Genomic DNA, 24,088 nt, shown 5'->3' with positions numbered 1-24,088 from the left:
TGTTTCCCTGATAGTGTAACATATTCTATGGATTTGCTCCAAAGTAGAATGCTGCCTTCGGAAACCAAACTGATGATCCGGAACTAAATCACTGGTATTGAATATTGTAGGCCTGTTCCATATTTTAAGACAAAGCTTCTTGAATAATTTTGAAAGGATTGGAAACAAACCTATTGGTCTGTACGATGGCACAATATTGGCAGGTTTCCCTGGTTTATGTTCAACTACTATTTGTACCACTGTCCATAATTTAGGAAAATATTCTAGACGTAATATTGCACTGAATATTAAGGTAACCAAAACAACACCTTTTATAGAGGGTTCTTTTAATACAAGTTTCTGTAATCAAGTCATACCCAGGAGCTTTTTGAGGATATATATTGTATATCCCGAATTATCCCCTCTATGACTTCAGTTGGCGTAAAACAGGCGTGGAACAGGTAATGCCATCTGATGAGGAGATATTAAGAACTCAAATATTTCATTGCCATCATTTTGAGGATCATTCTGTTTGTGGATATAGTTGAAGCACAATGGAAAAGTTATTTAAAAAAGTATACGCTTGTTCATTGCCAATAATCTCTTGAGTTAATCAAAGTTTGAATGCTATTTGTTAAGGACCGGTTAAACCTTGTTTTGATTTCATGACTTCTTGTACTCTTCCAAAGGCGCGTAAGCCTACGCCTTTCTGCTACAAGTTCTCTTATGTAAACCGGATAAATTATATTATTGCCCGGTTGCTTTTAAACATATTAACATATTAGTGTTGATACCTAAGCGACGTTCTGAATAATTGTGTTGATGTGTTTGACTGCTTCCTTCAAGTCTCCAGGGGATTTCGACAGAATTTTGCGCTTATCATTAGAATAAATTTCTTTTTTAAAGGTGTTCCAGTCTGTATATATATATATATATATATATATATATATATATATATACAGACTGGAACACCTTTAAAAAAGAAATTTATTCTAATGATAAGCTCAAAATTCTGTCGAAATCCCCTATATATATATATATATATATATATATATATATATATATATATATATATATATATATATAATATATATAATATAAAATAGATGGTCTTGGATTAGTTAGGGCTTGAGCATTTATACTTAATATAACCGGAGAATGATCGAAAGACAAATCTAAACAAGAAGATACTGACAGATTTCTTAGGGGAATTCCTTTCACAAAGAAAAAGTCCAAGAGGTCAGGTATTTTATTCCAGTCAGTTGGCCAGTAGGTAGCTTCATCAGTTGACAGCCAACCTAGCTGATTCTCGTATATAACTTAATACAGTTCCTGCAGTGGCGTAGCCAGAAATTTCGTTCGGGGGGGGGTCCGAAAATCGGGGATCCGGGGGACGTTTTCTGTGTTATTTTGCCAATGACTTCACTGGTAAAAGGTAAAATACCAAAAATATGAAGCTTTAGTAACTACGCCTTTTAGAAAGTGGAAAGATGTAATAGGCAAATTCAACTCTCACAACAACTCTAGTACCACACATTTTCTTGTATAGTACAGAAACCTTACGAAGTTCGATTTTGGGCCGAGTAGAAGGCACCAAAGTGATGTTGGATTCAACGGATAAGAAAGAAAAGAACAAAACAGAGCTTCACTCAAGCTTATAATTGATACAACTATATTCTGTGGAGAAAAATGAAATACTCCTTCGGGGACATTGGGCCACTGGCGGCCGAAAACCCTTTAGAAAAGGAGGGCAATTTTCGAGCGTTGCTCGGGTTACAGATCAAACTAACGGTCGGAAAATGCACCGGAAAAAACTCTACAGAATAGAAGTTCGGCTACTTTGGATTTCAATGATTGAGGTATTTATGAATGAGTTATAATAACGATTTTTTTTTTGTATCATTACACTGTAGACGAGTATATAATTATCGGGAAAAAAATCACTTTCGGTCGGAAATAAAATACACCTGAAAAAACTCTAATTATTAGAACTTCAACTACTTCGGACTTCAGTTATTGACATAAACGTAATATTTTTGGTTGAGTTAGGACGAGACGATTTTTTGTTATCATTAAACTGAACACTACTACCTATATAATTATTGAGAAACAAATCACTTCCGGTCGGTAAATACCGAAGAAAAGCTCTACAGATTCCAGTTTTTTGACGATTTTAGATTTTACTGGTTGAGTGGTTGAGGTAAAAGTGGTACTTATAATTATGTTAGGACATTGATATCAGGTTTTAATTCAATGCCGACTAATAAATATACAGGGTGAGTGGCTCTTGGTGTGGACAAAATTTTTTGAGTTATAAAGCAATGTAAATGTGATACAATGGCGGTTTATAAAAAGTCTAACTCCAAAAATTAGGCCTGAAATGAATTATTTTCAGTTTTTCTAAAAAAAACCGTGTTTTTTGTATGTAAATCTGATATTTCTCAGCAACGTATAGACATAAATATGAGAGCAAACTACATCATTTTTAGATTCTCCGTTAAATTTTCAATTTGAAAAAGTTATCAGTTCAAAACGGTAAGAAAAGAAAATTAAGCTTTAGGTCGATTCAGATGGTAAAGTTGCTAAGTTTCAGAAAAACTGAAATATCATTGAACCCCATCTTTTTACCACACCCTGTACACAAGAATGTGTCAAGTGATATTAAAACCTTTGCCATTTAATAGGCTTTAAAATGGTATGCCATGTGACCATAGTTAAGTATTCGGTTACCTACCTTTATCGGTTTGAATATTAAAAACATGCAAGCTACAAAAAGAGCAAAACAATTTAATAACAACTGTACTTAATTTTTTTGTTTTATAAAACTGCCTCATAAAACAAGGAATTGGAGTACAAAAAGTAAAGCAGTTTAAAATAATTTGTGGATGCTAGTTACGGATTAATGGTCACATCCTTTATCAATGTTTTAACTCCTTATCTTACCACTTTCACCAGTATTGTACATTCATTCCTTATCTTGTGTTGTAAGACCAGTGTCCACATGAATTACTTCTACCTTCAATAAACTATTTTTTCTGCTCAATTTAGTCAAGTGTAGGCTGCCATGGAGTTCACTACTCGAGAATACGCTGAAATGCACTTTATTTACGGGTTTTGTGATGGAAATGCGCGTGCTGCACAAAGAGAGTATCAAGCTCGCTACCGTAAACGCCGACTTGCCAGTCTTTCTGTGTTTTAAGACTCCATAAGATTTGTACTCTAGGAGCATAATCAGTCTGTATAATTATCGAGAAAAAAAAACAAAAATAATCATTTCCGATCTGAATATACTAAGGAAAATGAAACAATACCTCACCAGTGAAATCCAAAGTAGTCGTAACTTCTTCAGTAGAGTTTTACCTGTGTATTATCCGACCGGAAGTGATTTTTTTCAATTTTTCTTCGATAATGATATAGGAATTAGTCGGCGTTTAATTGATACCTAAAATCACTGTTCTAACATAATTAAAAGTACCACTTTTGTCTCAACGACTCAACCAGTGAAATCCAAAATCGTCAAAATCTGAATCAGTACAGCTTTTCCTCGGTATTTTCCGACCGGAAGTGATTTTATTGTTTTGTTTCTCGATAATTATATATGTATTAGTCGGCGTTGAATTAATACCTAATATCAACGTCCTAAACATAATCTAAGTACCAATTTTACCTCAACCACTCAACCAGTGCAATCCAAAATCGTCAAAACTTGAATCTGTAGAGAGCTTTTCTTTGGTATTTACCGACCGGAAGTTATTTATTGTTTTGTTTTCTCGATAATTATATATGTTGACAATTAGTCGGCGTTGAATTAATACCTAAAATCAAACGTTCTAACATAATTCTAAGTACCACTTTTACCTCAACCACTCAACCAGTAAAATCTAAAATCGTCAAAACTTGAATCTGTAGAGAGCTTTTCTTCAGTATTTACCGACCGGAAGTTATTTTTTCTCGATAATTATATAGGTACAGTGTGCAGTTTAATGATAACAAAAATCGTCGTCCTAACTCAATGGAAAACACCAAGTTTTACCTCAATCATTGAAGTCCAAATTAGTTAAGTTCTGATCAGTAGTGTTTTTCAAGTGTATTTTCCGACAGAAAGTGATTTTATATATTTTTTTCGATACACGTCTACAGTTTAATGACACTTAAAATCAACGTCGTAACTTAATTCTAAGCACCCATTTTACGTCCCCAAGACGAGTTTTTGAAACGAAGTGGTCGCTAATTTAAACTGTTCGCCGTGTTACGGTTCAGGTTACTTTGCGACGTCACGTGACCGCGCCCTATAGAAATACCGTGATTACACTACTGACTACACTATCCGAAAGACCGAGCCCAAAAGTATCGTTTGATACTTTCTGATTTAAACGAAAGGACAATTATATTTTTAACAACAGTCACTTTCATCAATTACATCAATCAATTCAATGTTTGGAGACAAGAATAATGATAACTCTCCTTTTTTCTCCTGCTCCATGCTTTATTTTTTAATATGTCTTAAAATTTCGGGGGGGGTCCGGACCCCCTGGACCCCCCCCCTTCGCTACGCCACTGAGTTCCTGAACTCTTGATGTTGATAATCTGGAACTCCAATTAATATTAATAGTATTGTAATCACCTCTTACCAAGAACCTCTCCACAAAAGCAGAGAATAAGTCATTAAATTGATTTTTGCGAGTGTTGAAGGAAGGAGGACACTATACAGCTGACAACGTAACAGGTCTGTGTTGAGTTTCAACACAACAATACTGAAAGCCTGCATATTCTCCTGTTGCAACCTTAGAAGTTCATAATGTTTAATTTCCTTATTGACCAGAGCAGCTGATCCCCAGCTTGGTTTATCGTTTGAATGGTTTGTAAAGTATAGAGTAAAGTTTGGAACATTAAAATAACTTCTAGAAGTAAAATGTTTTTCAGAAACTAGGAAAATATCAATTCTATGTTGAGTTAACAAGTGTCTAGTATCTTGATAATTCTTTGTTTGAAGTTTGTTTTTGACTCAGATCAGATTGCACATGTCGAAACGTAGTGTTACTGATTTTTTGTATCACTGAACGATGGCAAATGTCCGAAAAATTCCTGTTTCCTTCATCTTGATAATGTCTAATCAAGCCGTTAGCATTCCACCAATTTAAAGAGTGTAATTCATTAATTACTTAATTTCTGAAATGAATGTTGTTAATAGGATTACAAAAGTGACTGTTGGACGTGACTGCTCCATGAACATATTTTCAAATATATTAAGAAACTGCGCATTTCGTGAGCCAAAGTAAACTGACTTGTAGGGTTTTGAGTGGCCGCTTGGTTCGCAGTAACATTAGCGCATCAGTACTTGTCCTGTTTGTCTTATTCTCAGATACTATGTGTTGTATGCTCACTGGCTGTTGAGGAAGTGAGCTAACGGTATTGGGGCCACAGGTAAACTAACTTTACCGGATTGCTTATTCCTTTGATCTATGTTGAGGGCATTCCTTTTTTTTGAGGTTTTTGTACACAGACCACCCTCTGTAGATAGTAGGATGAGTGCCAGAGCAATGGGCAAGTTGTATATCAGTGATTTCAGTAGAATGATGGACATTTTTATAGTACTAATCTATATGCAATATCTTGTTTTAATTTACAGGTATGAAGGTTTACCTGTTTTTCATTGAGAAACCTTACAACACATCTGTATCAATCGGGGGTTTCGAGAAACATTTTGATTGTGTTCTCATTGATGCATTTGTTTCGATAAATTGTTTCACAGATTTTATGCTGTTATTTTATTTGGTTCTTTTGTTTCATTTTATGCTCTTAACATTGGGGATGAATTTGGGGGGACGATTTGGTTGTTTGGATTCCGGGAAAGAATTGCTGTCTTTGTTATTACTGTTTGTTACGATTCATTAGAGATTTGAAATGACACAAATCGGTTTTTGAATTACAGTTCACTAGAATTGGAAATGGGGCACAGCCCATGCCTTGATTTCTTCATCTCGGTTTCTTGACTATCATTAATGGTTACTTTTTTCTTCCTAATGACAACTTGCAATTCAGGCCTATGAAAATAGGATGTTTCAAGGTTACATCTTCATTTTCAATCACGTTGGCGGAGTGAGTAGGCAGACATGTGTATGAATGATGATTAATGTGAATGATCATTAAAAACGTTCTGCTTTTTTATGATAAAGAAAACAACTAATGAAACGACAGTAAACTTAACCAATATACAAGTAAACACAACAATTTTATAACCACAGAAGGCTTAAATTAGAAAATGTTAATGAGAATTACTTTTCACATTGAAAAGGCTTATTAGAATATAATAAACAAACACTATTTGCAATATAACTCATAAGCGTTTATAAAACCTATTAAAACTGAGGACAAAAGTATATGTAAGAGCATACTCCCAAATTTCTGTCGAGGAGTTTTTAGAGACATGCGTCGTTTAAGTTTTCCTACCTCTTGTCACAGCCTACCTGCAAAGATAGCTTTACTAGTTATAGGGATAATAATTCTTTGTAATTAATACAAAATGTTGGCTAGCGTTGAATGATAAGTACTATCAGCCATATAAGGTTGTTTCACTTTTTTCTGAATACCCTGTATATATGACATATACAGTATATTCATTTTCTAATTATGGTGGAAGTCAGGAGCGGAGAAAATGCAAAACATCTCCCGGATATTTCATTATGAGAGTGATTTCAATAAGTAGATTTTTACGAAATAATTTAGTTTTTATATTAAATTATAATACAGTTGATAGAGTTTACGAGAATAATGAATTCAGACAGTGCCAGTTGTGCATTAAACTTTCCCAGAAGAGAAAATAAATAGACTACTCTTGACTGATTTGTCTTCCTTTCCTTTATTTCCTTCACATAAATTGTGTACCTGTAAAAAACACTAATAAACTTCCTTGAGCTATGTTCCATGAGACTATGCATAATAAATAAACGAATTGATTATGTCTGACTGGTTATCAACAATCAGTGTAGATTATCCAATACTTAATTTAAAATAAGTACAAGTTTGATATCTCCATTATTTATAACTGGTTTTTATCAGGCCCGGAATCACTGTAACGCTATTATAGACTAAATTTGTAATATAATTCATTATAATTTCAAAGAAACTGTGACTATTACTTTTAAAATCATTACGATCACGTTCAAACCTTAAGCAGTGTATTTCTTTATTCAATTTATCATGACCCTGCGTCAACCATATCCAATAATATTACTTTTTTGTTGACTGTCTCACTATGTTTCCAAATAAATAACCACAAGCAAATCAAAATAAAGTATTACAAATTATAAATATATCATACTTCACGTTACAGTATGACCGAACATATTTCAACCAAGTGCATATATAATAGTGTAACTTATATATTACTTTTTATCTTACAATTTCGATCGTGTTTATTTATATTGTCCATTCAAGCAGAAAAGTCAATAATAGTTCCTGTGATCAAACAACAAATACCTCAACACTTATGTCCGGTCTGACCAATCATAACTGGAATGTCGATAAAAAAGTCGAGAATAGAAATAAGTTTAATAAAGCACTTATTTTAAAGATTTTTCTCACAATAATATAGGAAAACTAATAGTCTAATTATTATACAATTTTTGATGAAATTTCTAAGATTTTTTCTTTCAATCACACGACATAATATTGAATCTTTCCATCATTAACAAAATAATAAGATGTTGGCAATGGGATAACGTGTGAGGGGGGATGGGGTGGTGAAGCGGTATGACGGGGATGAAGCGTGGTGGCCAAAATATCTTTTTCCGCCCCCCCCCCCCCCCCAAAGCTGAGTGCGGCCTAGGTTTTAATACATTTCGTGTGTTTTTGACGAAACAGAAAGACGAAAAGTATAGTTTCTTTGAAACCTACATTGGACTTTTAATTTTCCTTTGATTAATATTTTATCAAATTTATTTATCACAATACCGTCTACAGTATGTTATGAATATATGTTAATCGTGCATAAATCCAATATACATTGACTGTTTTCATTGACAGATCAATTGAACAGTTGGAGTAACTTTGAAGAATAGTGCAATACTTTGTGCGCGTAACATAGACCCTAATGACCTTTCTAAAGTTATAAAATTTCATAAATACGTGATAAAGTGATGAACATATTGATGCAACTGTGAAAAATTTTAATCTCCAATGTCAGCAGTATTTGTAAGCCTTGGTTTATAAATAAATCACAAACCTTGGAGCTAGCTTTGACGCTATGTGTTATGATTGTACTTTGCACGTAAAGGCTCGCCCCAATATTACCGTATCGCACATATTCAATGAACGTACTCTATGCAGTATTAAAACATTTTAAATATACCATTAATTAACATAACATTAACCCAACAACAATATTTGATAACCAATACACACGTGATAAATATTCAACTCACAGACCCAACATTTATAAGCAATCATCGAAATGCATTTCAGTAAAACTAGTAATTTGCCTTGTTGTATTAAACCCGTAATAACAAAAGAACTTTTTACATTAACCGACAAAATTTTATAATGAATGCTATTAAACATTATTACAGAAGTTGGTAATAGTGATATATGTTTTAAGTTAAATCTATGTATACTTTATCAAAGAAATTCTTGTTTGTAAAATATATGCAATCACATATAAATAATTCAAAAACAAAGTTGTTTACAATGGTTTTATATAGCACCTGGAAAGGAGTTCTAAGTCTCATAGACGTGGACAGCTGGAATTGCAGTAAGATAAAGCCCAGTTGTTCTTACTGTAACGATGCACATAAGTAAAAAGTTTCTAAGTAAAAGAACAACAGAGAGACAGTAGCCTGCGTAAACTGCAAAAGTTGACCTTCAGACTACCTTAATGACGGGGAATTGAAGAAAAGCCCAGTGTATGAGAGAGCAGGTGTATGGGAAAATAGACTATATTGTATATACTACGGTTGCAAGAACAAAAACTATCGAAGCTTAAAACATGAAAGAAATTTCAAACTGATTATCCTCATCGTTAATGTCGTAGGGGAAGTCTGATGTTCAACACACTGGCTGCTGATAGGTCGATCGACTAACCAGGTCCAAGAACACGCGTGAGGGTACTGGTTGTACTTGCCGCTTCTGGGGAAGACGTTCTTGCTTTTTTGCGTGGTTTTGGTATCTGGATGTACCATTTGAACCTAGTCAATTGGGAAATAGGAGACATTTAGCGTTTGTACCGAATGACGATAACACATGGGGGTGGTGACTTCTGAGGTCGTAGTAATAAATACTCGAATTGCAAAGTTTACTCATAAGTTCAATTTAATTTACTAAAACTTACAAGCACCACTTTTAGATGGTAAAAGAAATATCTGCCTTGCCACGTTGCTGCCAATTAGTATACAAGAACTAAAAATGTATATCTTATAGGTGGGCCTAAATATCCAATGTTCTATGGAATCATGCCTACGATGTTTTACTTTATAAAACATTAAGATTTCACTTCCCTTCGCAAAATGTAGACTCACAACCCGGGTGTCGGCGTCTTGGCACGAGACATTGAAGCTGTAGTCTGGGAAGGGTTATTTCTAGAAGAGGAGTAGAAGTTAAGAAACTGGTAGCCATCTACTCCAATAATACGTGAGATACGTGAACTCGCCTAAAACAAATTCGCGACGGTATTAGCCATTTAATGATACAAATTACTTATTACAACAACGTGCTCGCCTGAAGGACGACGCTACAACTTTTATCTATTTCAATCAAGCAAATAAAAGATCTTCAAGGGTAAGTTACTTTACTATTTACAACTTTACTTTATGTTACATTCATTTTTATACGTTTGGCATCAAAGGGCTAATTTAATAATACGAAAAGATCAATTTTACTTACGGACAAAGCGCGCGAGATCTGATCGGTCACGTAGTTGGGCTGCTACAAAGGGTTAGAAGAAAATATTCATACGCGTGCCAATTAGGTAGTTACTCCGCCAATAATTTAGTTCCGGAACATTGGATAAAAACATAATACTAAATTATACTGACTGACTAGGTTGTGAAATTTATATTATATAAAATATAATTAACTAATTAACGGTACACGTTTTCAGACATTGACAGTGAAGTCAACGTCCCACCACTCAGTAGACTCGACCAGAGAGAAGTGAGATACCGAAAGACACAAATGTCTGCGAGACCGAAAACCCCAACTATGAAGTAAACTCACTCCAGTGGAGCTTAAAAACGATTTATATGAGAGAGACACGGATTGAAAATATTGTACTTTGGTTCAATTATGTTTTAGGACCATTTGGTGAAAGAAATTCGATATTACGACAAGTGCGCTGACGCAGAATACCGGTCTCAGGATCGAATATAGTCGATCAAGATGGTGGTTCTTGTGACTAGAGTCTGTTTTCAACAATTTCGTATTCAACAACTCAAGAAAATGTAAAATCCAAATATTTTTAGCAAATATAAATTCTAGTTTTTTAGCAACTAACTTTTTAAGAATTAAATACAAGTTTCCAAGACGAAAATATCAAAAGGAAGAAACGACACTACAAGGAAATAAGACTGGTGTGTGTTAGTTTCAGATTTGTGCTGTAGTGAAGATGAAAACAAAGATTTGGACTAATATCTACTTCTTATTTATTTATTGTTACACTCTCCTCCAATCACCCCGCTCTTATTCTTTGTAAGCACTATAGGCAGAGGAGTAAAGTAAAATCACGAAAGGAAGAGAACCGTGATACATATATAATTCCTTTCATATGGTAGAACAGAGCATACAATATCCACTTAAAATTACTAGTGATCCAACTTAAATCAGTAAATCAGATATTAAAGACTAGTTAAATTTTTTTCCTGGCTTTTCTCGAGATAGTTCACTATGGCAAAGTTTTGTTTCTTGCTGGTAGAGCTGTTTGTGGGTGTACACGTTGAATCTCCTAAGATCCCACGAGAACAACATGCCAGATAGTAGTTGAGGTATTTCCGGTAGGGCTTGAAGGTGAAGTAGAGAACTATAGGTTTCAAACAAGAGTTTAAGTATTCCAGGAAGAAACCAATGATGCGGAAGAAATGCCAGAAGACGTTGTAATCATCCATCCAATATGGATTGTAGTAGGTCCACATCATGACGAACCGCATAGGAAAGAAGCAGATGATGAAAATAATCACTAAAGCTAAGGCAATTACTGCAGACTTTTTCCGGTCTAGCATCTGAGTTGACTGGCCCTGTCCCTGCTCTTCACTGAGGCAACGGGTGGACAACATCAAGTGTTTGGCTATCAAGAAGAAAAACAAACCGATCACAATGATCGGGATGATGTAGTAAATAAAGAACTGAAACGTGACTATAATCCTCCCAACCTCCATAGAGGGAAAAGGAATGCAGATGGAAATTGAATAACTTTTTCTTAGTAAGAAATGTTCTTCACAGTGCGAGAATACCGCTGCAGGAATGGCAAGAGCGATAGAAATCACCCAAACAGCCAAGGCCGTCCTGACAACTATATGTTTAGTTGATATTTGCTTTTTGGGATGGACGATCGCATAGTACTGTTCTACACTGAATGCTATCAGGGTGAACACAGAGACTCCGGTGGAAACGACCTTGATACTTTCACACATCTTGTAGATGTATTCACCCCAAGGCCATGACTCAAAGATAAAGATGGTAGAGATGAAGGGACCCCAACTGACGATGAGTAGAAGGTCTCCAAGGACCAGAGAGAATATGTAGATATTGATAATGTTCCTTAAGTTCTTGTGTCTTAAGAAGATGAGGATTAGTGTTCCGTTTCCAACTATCCCTATGACGAACATAAGTGCCAAGACGACAGGAACCAAGTAGGTCTCAAACCTCATTCGGTTTGGGACGTACTCTTGGAAAGTATCCGTCATGTTAACTGTAGAGTCAACATGTGTGACATTCATCATCGCCATCTGCAACAATTATAACTTTAATTAAATCATTTGTAATGCTAACGTTTTTATAACTTTTCAGATCAAGAAAGTCCACAAATTGTAATACAATTAATGTGTCAATACCATTCTGCATGGCTCTGTTGGTTAAAGTTCAATTTAATTTTAGTACTTTATTATTGTGCTATTCAAAGTGAGTAGTAGCTATAGATAATATTTTAATTGTATTCAAAAAGGGAATGGTTTCATTTAGACGTATGTCTACTTTTAAATTTATTTTATGTTTATTTCGCAATTACTCTCGAACAACTAAACCAATAGGTAAGTATTTGAACAAAAAAGGCCATCCTTTGTAGTCACAGTACAGATGTATAATAATTCGATCAGTACAAATACAATATTAACAAATACAAAATTATTTATTCATCTTATAAATAAAAATTAATCGCTACATGTGTTCCTAAGGGCTAATCTCGAAAATGGGTGATCCAATTCCGCTATTTAAAAACGGAGTGGCTATGTGCCCGGTTACCGTTCTTGGTTTCAAAGAACGGGAACAACTATGACGTCACAGACTGTGACGCCAAATGTTTTCAAGTAGCTCTAGTAAGCGCCAAGTGGCACTGTGCATTGTTGTTAAAATGGCGGGTTGTAGAAAGTTTTTTTCGTTTGGCCAGTTGAAAACTTTTATCAATAATAAAGAAAATACGGACCATGTTCAATTAAGAATAAGTGATTCGAGAGCAATTGCGTGCGCTCGTAAACGTGGTATTATAAGATTTATTAATGAACAAAGAGCTATTTATCACATTTTAGCAACAGTATTATACCGCACTGGTAACTTATGTCCAATCTAATTATCCCTCTTACAACTCTATTAAGTGAATTACTTATTTTTACTCATTTTTTAAAAGTTTAAAAATATTGTAAGTTCTCAGTTTATTCCATTTTAATAATTTTCTTACAATGCATTCTACGGCCTTATTTTAGTTTGCCTTTCCTAATGTAGGCAATTTAAGTTCCATATTTAGAGTCAATTTTAGGAATTTTCATGATCGTTTTTTGTTAAATAAGAATATTGAGCTTGAGGGAACATCATGCACCTCAATCCCCGAAAGTTATTGTACAGTAATAGGAAAGCGGAAGGGATTGTGGTAATGAAAAGAACTGTCCGTATCATCCACGTTAAATGCATTAGATCTACGATAGTTGTGCTGGGTGTGAGATGCCATCAGTTGTTTCGTTGAGATGTCGTATACAACTATTATACTCGTAACTTTCTCTAGACTGTTAATGCTCTATTGCCATTATCCGTTTTTGGCCAGTCACGTCTTAATGAATATATATTCAGGCTTCTTTTTATGATAAGTTAACAGCTCAAAATTCTTTCGTGTAAGATGCCAACTTTTCTAGATAATCCTATCTGTTATCGTAATGACACATCCCTGTGTTTTATAACAATGAATGAGAATTATAAATTGATGTATAACATTTCAAGTTTCAGTTTAAGTGTTACTTTACATCTGTCTGACTCATCCAGACGTTTGTATAACTGACAGTATTTTGCCTAGAAAGAATAGAAAAGTTAGGTAGTGATGTAGACTGTAGGCTATATACTTTAAACTGTACCATGATCCCTTCTACAAGAATTTACAGTCCTGCTAAAGTCCGATAATACGTCATAAGTGATTAATAATAAAACTATTTTTAATCGGTAAATGGAAGGATTAATTTAAAAATATCTCAAGACGTGTAGAGAGTGAGATATATGTGTAAACGAACTAATTTCCCTCTTACCACTTACATACAATATACAATGAAATTATAACCATTTGAGTGTTATTTGTAAATAAAACAAATGTTCCAGTTATTTTATGCTATTGAATGACATACATTATTTAATATGACAAAAATTATTTATAATTAATTATGATTTCTCTTAATGACTATTAATAAATTGAAAAATTCCAGTAAAATTGCTAAAAACGAAACTATATTTCAATTAACTATGAAGTGTAGATTCTGGTACATGGTTAATTTTTGGTTGTATATTTCTCCTTTTTAATTTATTTAAGCGTACACTTTTATTACATTACCGTTAAATACATTACCAATGCATAATATAAAATTAATAAAATAGTCTACAAATTGTGTTTTTTATATTTCTAAGGTAGTGGTTTGAAGGTGACAGTTATAGCTGCCATTTCGTTAAGTCACGGTTGACGTCACCACTCATCGCCCGTCTAATCGACAGCCGGTTGCCGTCCATATAGCCACAGCAATTTAAAAATCTACATTGAAATCCAAGGAAGGTGTATATGAAAACAAAGATAGGAAAAAGGTTTTTATAAGAAAACACTTTAGAATTTGAAATATAATTTTAATATTTATGTTTCACATTCCTAATTCAACTGACACTGAACAGCTGTTGACAGATTCAGCTGTAATATTTGTGTACATTTAAATTTTAGAAAATATCAAGTATAACATGTTTGATCAGTATTTGTTTATTCTCTTTTGAACTTCAGCTTTAGGCTATGCTGGCCTGTTTTGGTCACTGTGGCTATTATTCCTATCGTGATTGGACGTCCTCGGGATTTGAAATCATGATCTCTTAGTTAGAGAGCCGTGACTAGATGACTAGGGGCCGGGCAAGATGGCGGAGGATGATGTAGATGAAATTTGTCCGTGCTGTGATAAGTTAGTAAATGAAGGTGATAAAGGGCTTCAATGTGAAGCTTTCTGTAATAAATGGCATCATAGCCATTGCGTTGAAATTTCCAATGATGAATATGCTAATATTGAGCAATTAGGCTCTAAAGTAAAGTGGTATTGTGAACCTTGTAGTCAGAAGTTGCAACGAATGTTAGCTAAGGTAGGCCTATCTGAATGTGATGATTTTATTGGACTAAATAATTCATGTAAAGAAGTTAATTGAGTTGACTCAAAATGTTACAAAGGATAATATTGATGTAACTGAGAAACTCATTAAAATGGAAAATGAAAATGTGAGGTTAAGTAATGACTTGGCAGTCTTCAAAAATCAAGTAAAAGCTGAGCTTTCGAAGTTGAATTTAGAAAATAAGTTAGTAAGCTCAGGTGAGCAAATTATTACTAAGGTCTTACCCGTTAATGTGACTACTGATAGCTCTCTAGTACAACAGGCAAGAAGGCCTATTCCAGATAACCAAAGTAACTCACCTAATGGTCAACTAGATCATGTTAAAGATAAGCCTAAGCCTCCCAGTCATAGTGAACGAGTATTTACTAATTCTAATAAGGAATGGACTCAAGTGAACTATAGTAGAGGTAAGCCTAGGCAAAGAGGATCATGGCTTAGGCGAGGTCAATCTAATTCAAGATCTTATTACAATGATCAGGTAAGGGAATCCAATCCTAACAACAATCATAGAACTAGGTCTAGTTTAGACAATAAGTTAACTGATGTTTGATTCTAATTCTAGTCCACAACCTGTATCTGAAAGACCTAAGTATAGTGAAGTTGTCAGAACAACTAAAGTATTGCATGGTACTAAGGAAGTAAATGTTGATGCTGGGTTTAAAACCTGCCAAAAAGATGTTTTGGATGTTTCTGTCTGGACTTGACCCTGGGGTTGTAGAACATGAAGTAGTAGCCTATCTCAAGAACATAGGCCTAGATGAATCTGGTCAATATAAATGTGAAAAGTTGAATACTAGATATAACTCATACAGTTCTTTTAAAAATTGGAGTGCCTTTGGAGATGGGGGAAGAATTAATGCATCCAAATTTGTGGCCCAAGGGGATGTATTGTAGCTAAGTATAGGGCACCCCGATACAAGAAGCAAGAAAATGGTATAGATAATGATCATTTTTTAAACATAAGCAGGCAAGTCACGACAGCCTCTTAGTGAAAACACCAGATGACTCAGTGCAGTTTACTACAGCACATTGGAATGTGCAGGGAATTATAGGGAAAACTGATGAACTTATAAAGCTTATGTGTAACCTCACAATATTGATATTATTGGGATATGCGAGCACTGGGTCGTCAACTATAATCTTAGTGATATTAACCTTCCTGGCTACAAACTTGCCAGTGTATTTCAAAGGCCTTGCGGCTCAAGAGGAGGTACAGCTATTTTTTAACCAAAGCAACAATAGAAGTTGATGACCTAGCCTATCTTGTGGAACTGTCGATTCCGTCAATATGTGAAGTGGCCGCAATATTTGTAAAACATGTAAATTTATTCTTCATTGAGATATATCGTGTTCCTGATGATAATAATTTTAAACCATTTTTGTTGAATGTTTATTTAATATTTTGTGTACTGTATGTTGATAAAAATAAAGTGAATGCGTCAATAATGTTAGGTTTTTGATGCCAATGTGGATTTTATGGTCGATAGTGTTAAGCGATGTATTTTTGTCAATTTGCTGATGAGCTTTAATTTAAATTATACAGTGTGTGAAATAACTAGGCCCAATGTATTAAATTTTGGTAATGGGTCTTGTATCGATAATATAGCAACTTCTGTGCACTTTTGACAGAATAAATTCAGCTTGGGTGGAACCAATGTTGGTAATCTGATCATAATGCTGTGGTTGTGAAAGCTGATCTTACTTTAATAATAAATGGATCTCTAAATAAAACTGATTTATTGTTATGTAGATAAAAAAAATTGTAAGGCCTATTAATGACATTAATGTATTGTATTTCACTAGTCTGTTGAGCAAAGTGAATTGGCTGTGTTTTGTATAGTCTTAGTTCTATAAATGAGAAGTTTGAATATTTTTTTGAAAAGTTTTTGGAAATTGTTAACTTAGCTATCCCTATTAAAGTAGTAAGTAATAAATCATGGAATAAATGTAAGCCTCAGTGGTATAGCAATGAACTTTTAAGTCTGAAGGAGCGTTGTATTGCGTCTTACAATAACTTTAAAATGTTTGGTCTGGTATCTGATAAAAATACATATCTGGGTCTTAAAAAAAAGTTACAAAGACAAAGTTAGGTTAGCTAAGCTTGCCTACAACTGAGAAAGAGTGATGGAGGCTAATAGTAAACCTAAAGTTATTTGGTCTATTATTAAGGAAAATCTAAATAATAATGATTTACCCACCTGTAAATAAGGAGTTCTCAAAATTGTCCTCTGAGAATTTTAATATTTCTTTTGTAAATAATGTCATATCTCTTGTTAATAATGTTCCTATGTCTAATAATGATGTGCAATATTATTTAGATAAAATAAGTAGGCCTCCTGCCACCTCTATGTTTAATGTTAAAAATGTCTTAGTAGAACAGGTTTACAGTGCAATTTTTTACTTTGAGTAATAGTAAAAGCTTAGATGTTTATGGTCTTAAATTCAGATGTTTTAAAAATAGCTGCACCATATATTGTGGAAGTTTTAGCCTACCTGTTTTAATTTATGTATTGACAACAGTGTTTTTCCTCAGTGTTTAAAGTATGCCAAAGTTGTGCCTTTGTACAAAAAAGGAAAAAATCTGATTATGATAATTACCGTCCTGTCTCCATTATTACTATTGTGTCAAAAGTTTTTGAGGTGATGTTAAATAGACAAGTAGTTGATTATTTTGGAGAGTAATTGTTTTATTTCTTGATAATCAATATGGTTTTAGGACCAACAAAAGTACAATTTCTGCCATCACTGATTTTATGAAAAAATGTATTTATAGTCTAGATGATAAAAATAATGTCTTAGGCAGATTTTACGATATGTCAAAGGCTTTTGACACTATTTCACATTGTGTACTGGTAGATAAGCTAGAATATTATGGTTTTTGATGTAAGAGCAGTTAAACTTTTTAGATCCTATTTATCTGATAGGCTTCAAACTGTGTATGTAATGGCAAATTTTCTTCTTATCTACCTGTGATGACAGGTGTACCGCAAGGTTCAATTCTAGGGCCCACAATGTTTATAATCTATGTTAATGACCTATCCGCTGCAATTTATAAACAAGCTTGTAACTACTTTTATGTACGCCGATGATTTGGGCCCTTCAGATCTCTTGTTGTAACCATAATCTAGTCAATAGTCTTTCCGATGAATGTAATTTAGTCATTGAAGATTGGACTTCAGCTAACATACTTTGTTTGAATAGAGATAAAACTCAAAATCTGAATTTAGTTTAAGTAACTGTCAAAATGTGCAAAATGTAAAGTTTTTAGGTGTTATTGTCCAGTCCTAATTTAAAATGGAATGCTCCATGTTGATTTTTTGTGTAGTAAAGTTTCTAAAGGTATTTTTATGCTTAGGAGGTTAAAACTTATTGTGAATCTACAAGTATTATTATTAGTTTTATTTTTCTCATATTCAGAGCCACTTGTCTTATGCTACAGTTGTGTGGGGGAAATGATAGTCACGCCAACAAGTTATTGATTTTACAAAAGAGGGCAAATAAGGGTTATATGTAACGTTCGTGTGAAAACACATTGTAAACCTTTATTTAGAAAATTAAGAATACTTACTGTACCTTCTTTATTTATACTGCAGTGTTTAATGTATGTAAAAATGTATTCCCATAGTCTGCTTACAAATAGTCATGTTCATGAGCATAACACAAGATACAATAGCCATTTCAGAATTAGTTAATGTAATTTCCAAAGAACAATCAATAGCCCTTTTGAAGTAGGAATCAAGTTGTTTTAATTTACTACCTGAGGGCTTGAAAAAGTTTATCTGTTTCATGTTTTAAAAGAGAGATTAAATCCTTTTTATTAGATATTAGTATTTACTCTGTAAATGAATTCATTGATCACTGTAAGCCCTTAAGATAATCTGAATTAATGTACATGAATATCTTACTTAAGTAAAAGCTTTGCAATGTATTGTATTGTGACGATGTCATACATTTCTGTATAATGTGTTTGTGGCAATAAAGCATTTTGATTTTGATTTTGATTTTTGACTGTATTCACTAGTCTACGGAGGAAGACGTTTAATCAGTAGTTTAATGCATATAGTAAAGAAAAAGTTATGATTTATTTCTCCAGAAAGCACCGGTGATGAATAACAAAATGTTAAGGTACTTTAAACTGGTTGGCTTCCTTGAAATTATATTATGGCATTTTTACTATGGCTTTAGGAAAAACAGAAGTGTTTTATATATACATATATATATATATATATATATATATATATATATATATATATATATATATATCTTCAATAAGAATAGAAAAAGTAGAAGAAAAGAACATAAAAATTCTCTATTTTTCGTCTTAAGACATTTTCAAGAGATATAGGTGGTAAATAAGTAAATATATAAACAAAAAATAATAAACAAAAGAAACATCATATGTTAATAAAACTAATTTTGAATTACGTACAAAGAGTAAATAATTTTGCTTAATACAAGGAGTATAAAGTTATAAATTAAATTTGTAGCGAAATGTGTAATGTTATAAATTAAAAATTTAAATTGTAAAGTGTAATTTATACATACTGCTATCCATATCTTAAATTAAGACCATCCGGATGTTTAGTTTGTAACACCCTCTGATGAGCTATTTCTAAATCATTCATTTTAAGTTTATGGGGGTTCTGAATTTTGTTAATACTTTTTAGAGAAAAGCATTCATCGAATTTTTTGTTATGCTCCATTGCATGGGCCGAAATAGGATTTGATTTAATTTTAAGGTTTGTATCGCTGCGATTTTTGTTCATTCTAATGTGTAGTGGAGTTATGGTCTGACCAATGTAGTCTTTCGGACAGTCTTTACATGACAATTGGTAAATGACATTGCTGGATTCACAAGTCATTTTACAAATTTTCGGATAATTTATTTTCGTTGTGCTGCTACAGAAATGTTTTGAATTTATTATTAAATTACATGTTTTGCAGCGAGGCTTAAAACAGGGTTCACAGCCAAAAGGTTTGTTTTAATTTTGAGTTAGCTCATCAGAGGGTAGTTTTGGTCTTACTAATGTTTTTCAAATTTTGAGGCTTTTTAAAAATTACTTTAGGTGGATGAGTAAATACATTTTTTGTTACAGGTGAAGCTTGTAGAATATTGTGTGCAGTTTTTATTATACCATTAATTTTGTATAGCCCTGGATAATAGGTTTTAATAAATTTTCCTTGGTTTTTATAGTTCCTAGGAGTAGAGTTTTTTTTTATTTTTGCATGTTATCATTTACAATTTTGTTAGGATATCCTCTATTTCTAAAAACATGTTTTAATTTTTCAGTTTGACAATCATAATCGTGTTTATTAGAGCAAAGTCTATTTGCTCTAATAGTTAGACTTTTCGGAATAGATTTTTTAACGTAACCAGGATGGCACCTTGAGTAATGTAAATATTGCATTGGATTTGTATCTTTGACATGGATTTTCGTTTTTAGGTGTCCCTGGTCTAAAAACACATCGAAATCTAAAAACGTAACAAGATTTTTAGAAATATTGAAAGTGAATTTTAAAACTGAAAAGGAATTTAATGGTTGAATAAAATGTGTTACACTATCCATGCCATGTTGCCAAATAATAAAAATATCTTCAATAAATCGGAACCAAACTAACGGTTTTAAATTTTGAGATGTTAAAAAATTTTGTTCCAGAAGTCCCAAAAATAAATTTGCATAAGAAGATGCCATTCTGGTTCCCATTGCGGTTCCTTTCATTTGTAAGTAATTTTTGTTTTTAAATCTAAAATTATTCATGGTAAGTATAAAGTTTACTAGGGCAGATAAAAAAGAAGTAAAAGGTTTTGAATTCCTAGGTCTTAAATTTAAAAAATGTTCTACAGTTCTTATTCCATCGTCATGAGGAATATTTGTGTACAATGATTCCACGTCAACTGTAGCCAAAATTAGTTCACCGTCCAGGGGCTGGGGTATTTCAGAAAGTCTGTCAATGAAGTGATTGGTGTCCTTTATGTGTGTGTGACTGTAAAGATTTGGCCAAAGGTTGCAGATGAGCGTCAACGAAGCTTGAAATTCTTTCTGTTGGTGAATCGTAGCTGGAAACAATGGGTCGTCCAGGCGGAGGGCGAATCGGTTTATGTATTTTAGGTAGCGTGTAGAAAACTGGAGTTCTAGGTGAGTCTGGTGTTAGTAGATTGATTTCTTGATCGGATAAATTTTGAGTTGGGCCTTTCATTTTCAAAAATTCAGAAATTTCAGTGTTAAATTGTTCAGTTGGATCTTTTGACAATAATTTGTATGTACAGTAGTAGTATCACTGAGTTGTCTTTCAGCCTCTAACGTATAGTCAGTGATATTTTGAATAACAATCAAGTTGTTTTTGTCTGCAGGTAAAATGACAATGTTTTTATTATGTTTTAATGAAGTGATTGCTTTTCTTTCATTATAACTCAAGTTTTGTTTTTTTAAGTGAATCACCAAATGTGGGATTTGCTATATTTGATATTATGGTGTTAATATACTGTTCCACAGGATGATCAGGCGGTAGGCTAGGAGGTTCCCACTCAGAATTTGTCTTGAACTTCATAATCGATTCATGTATATGAGACTGAAGTGGAATTTGGTTTTGCGAGAAGTAAAATTTGACACGGACATCTCTTGCGAAAGCAAGAGCATCAGTTACTAAGTCAATATGATTGAATGTAGGAGTAGGTGAAAAGGTCAATCCTTTAGAAAGCACAGACATTTCAGCTTTATAAGGTATGTATCTAGATAAATTTACAATCGATTTGCAGATATCTGAGATATTTTCAGCTTTTTTACAACTTTCACTAACATTTGTTGCATTTTGTTGATCATTTCTTGCTATGACTGGTTTGACTGTATTACTGGTTGATGGATTGTTGATTATTAAAGGATCTTTTGAATTTGGATTAAACATATCCTTAAATATTGTTGGAAAAGAATTACCAAATTCTATATTCTCGAGGCACAATTTTGAAAGTTTTTTTAGTAGTAATTGGGCTTTTTCGGACATAATGTTGTTAGCTTCATTAATTATTTCATTAAATTGATTATATATATCTGGAAATTGTATAAAAGCTTCGTGTTTAATTTTTTCACTATTTTGTTTGTGTTCTTTAAACAATCCTTTATAAAGTTGTAGAACTAGATTTGTAAGCTCAAAACTAGTTCGTGTAGCAAATACTTTAATGTCGTTGTGCACACTTGGAGGAAGAGCAGAAATATGAAATTTGGGACGTAGTCCATGCGGAGTAATACCAAAGTTCAAACATGCACTTAAGAATAAAATATGACAGTGTAATACGGCCATCTTTTTTAAGTGATATCGGTATTGTTTTACAAAATATGACTTGCTTGAGTTCATTATGTTTTGCGTATATGAAGGAAAGTTGAAAAAAGATAAGGAATAAGAGTAAAGTTTAAGAAGTAGGAAGTATAGTGTATAAGAAGGTAATATTTACCAAATGGCTTTAACGTTGAATGCTTGATGAAAACCCAAGTGGGTTATGTATCTTCAATAAGAATAGAAAAAGTAAAAGAAAAGAACATAAAAATTCTCTATATTTCGTCTTAAGACATTTTCAAGAGATATAGGTGGTAAATAAGTAAATATATCAACAAAAAATAATAAACAAAAGAAACATCATATGTTAATAAAACTAATTTTGAATTACGTACAAAGAGTAAATAATTTTGCTTAATACAAGGAGTATAAAGTTATAAATTAAATTTGTAGTGAAATGTGTAATGTTATAAATTAAAATTGTAAAGTGTAATTTATACTGCTATCCATATCTTAAATTTAGACCATCCGGATGTTTAGTTTGTAGCACCCTCTGATGAGCTATTTCTAAATAATTCATTTTAAGTTTATGGGGGTTATGAATTTTGTTAATACTTTTTAGAGAAAAGCATTCATCGAATTTTTTGTTATGCTCCATTGCATGGGCCGAAATAGGATTTGATTTAATTTTAAGGTTTGTATCGCTGCGATTTTTGTTCAAGAAAAAGTATGAGGAAATTATTAAAATTATTCAAGAGCACTTGTATCCAAAACCTTCATTTATTTCTTAACGTTAGAATTTAGTAAGAGAAACCAGTTAGAATTCGAGGCAGTCTCTGAATATATCGCCAATTTAAAGCGGTTATCAATCCATTAGAAGTTTGGTGCGTCACTAAATGACTTTGCGAGATCGGCTTGTCTGTGGAATATGAAACATCTTTATTTGCACGGATCACAGTGATAATGGTCCACCATTTATTTAAATTTAATTTAAAATGTTTCTTGAATATAATGGTATTAAACGGACAACGTCTACACCACATTATCCTTTGTCTAACGGTCAGGCTGAACACTCTGTCAAGTACGTTAAACATAAAATGCGTAGTGCATTTAAGGACAATTGAAATAATTATATCAATAGCATACATGCATGAAATACCTGCAAAATATATTATTAGTAGATATCTGAGAACCAGATTTGACTTACTAAGATCTAATCTTAGTACATATATAGCGCAAAAATAATAGAGTCAAAGGAATTACTTTAAAGGTAATAGAACTAGATACTTGTCTATGAATCAACCTGTGTTGGGAAATGATTTCCTTACAACTAGTAAGTGTGTTGAAAGTATTGTGATTAATCAGTCGAGTAAAGTCCAACTGCAACAGTCATCTTCCGTAGTAGACCTATCGATCTACCCTTGCAACCCAGAATCTCGACATTTGCGGTTAGCGATGTGCCGCTCCTGGGCATCCACAAGATTGCCCAGATTTAAGTGACACATCGGTTTTTGGGTTTTTGCTGTACTCAGTGTAGGTTCTACTGGAAGGTATAAACCAGCCAGAAGTAAACCCTCCTTGGGCTAAGATTCTGGTATTTTTGTTGATAAAAAAATTTGAAAAATAAGATTTAACTAAGAGTTTTGTCTTACTTTATTAACTAACTAGCTGAAAGTACCCGCTACGATAAAATAATACGCAAAGTACATGTGTGACAATAACCTCTATTTGGTCTGAAGAGATAAAATAAAAGTTTATTTATACCGGTAAGAACATCAGATTTTCTATAGTGAATGCCTAGAAAAACGCATGGACTTTCATAAAATACGCTAATAAGTGTTCCATCCCTGAGGCTGCAATATTATCAAACTGTCAGAAGAGCTTACACCTTTTAATGTTTCGGAGTAATCAGATTGCGCAGATGTTTCATTGTAATATGAATGTTCAATTTTACTTATTATCATTACTTTTATTTAGTGATTTACGATTATTTGCGCTTAACATGCTGAAATTGGGACTAAAAAAT

The 24,088-nt window shown here is 33.1% G+C and overlaps 1 protein-coding gene across 1 annotated transcript in view; it reads right to left on the bottom strand.

Moving 5' to 3' along the window:
• Positions 1 to 10,805: 10,805 nt before the first annotated feature.
• The window catches only part of LOC124355567 (neuropeptide CCHamide-1 receptor-like), a 37,705-nt gene continuing 24,422 nt past the window's right edge, over positions 10,806 to 24,088 (bottom strand). The window contains exon 2 of the mRNA XM_046806730.1: positions 10,806 to 11,912. Within this exon, the coding sequence (XP_046662686.1) occupies positions 10,806 to 11,912 (1,107 nt within the window). The remainder of the gene's footprint in view (positions 11,913 to 24,088) is intronic.

The sequence above is a fragment of the Homalodisca vitripennis genome, chromosome 2, assembly GCF_021130785.1.
Source record: "Homalodisca vitripennis isolate AUS2020 chromosome 2, UT_GWSS_2.1, whole genome shotgun sequence".
Lineage (NCBI taxonomy): Eukaryota > Metazoa > Arthropoda > Insecta > Hemiptera > Cicadellidae > Homalodisca > Homalodisca vitripennis.
The sequence above is the reverse complement of the archived record's forward strand: the minus strand, read 5'-3'. Positions and strand labels throughout refer to the sequence as shown.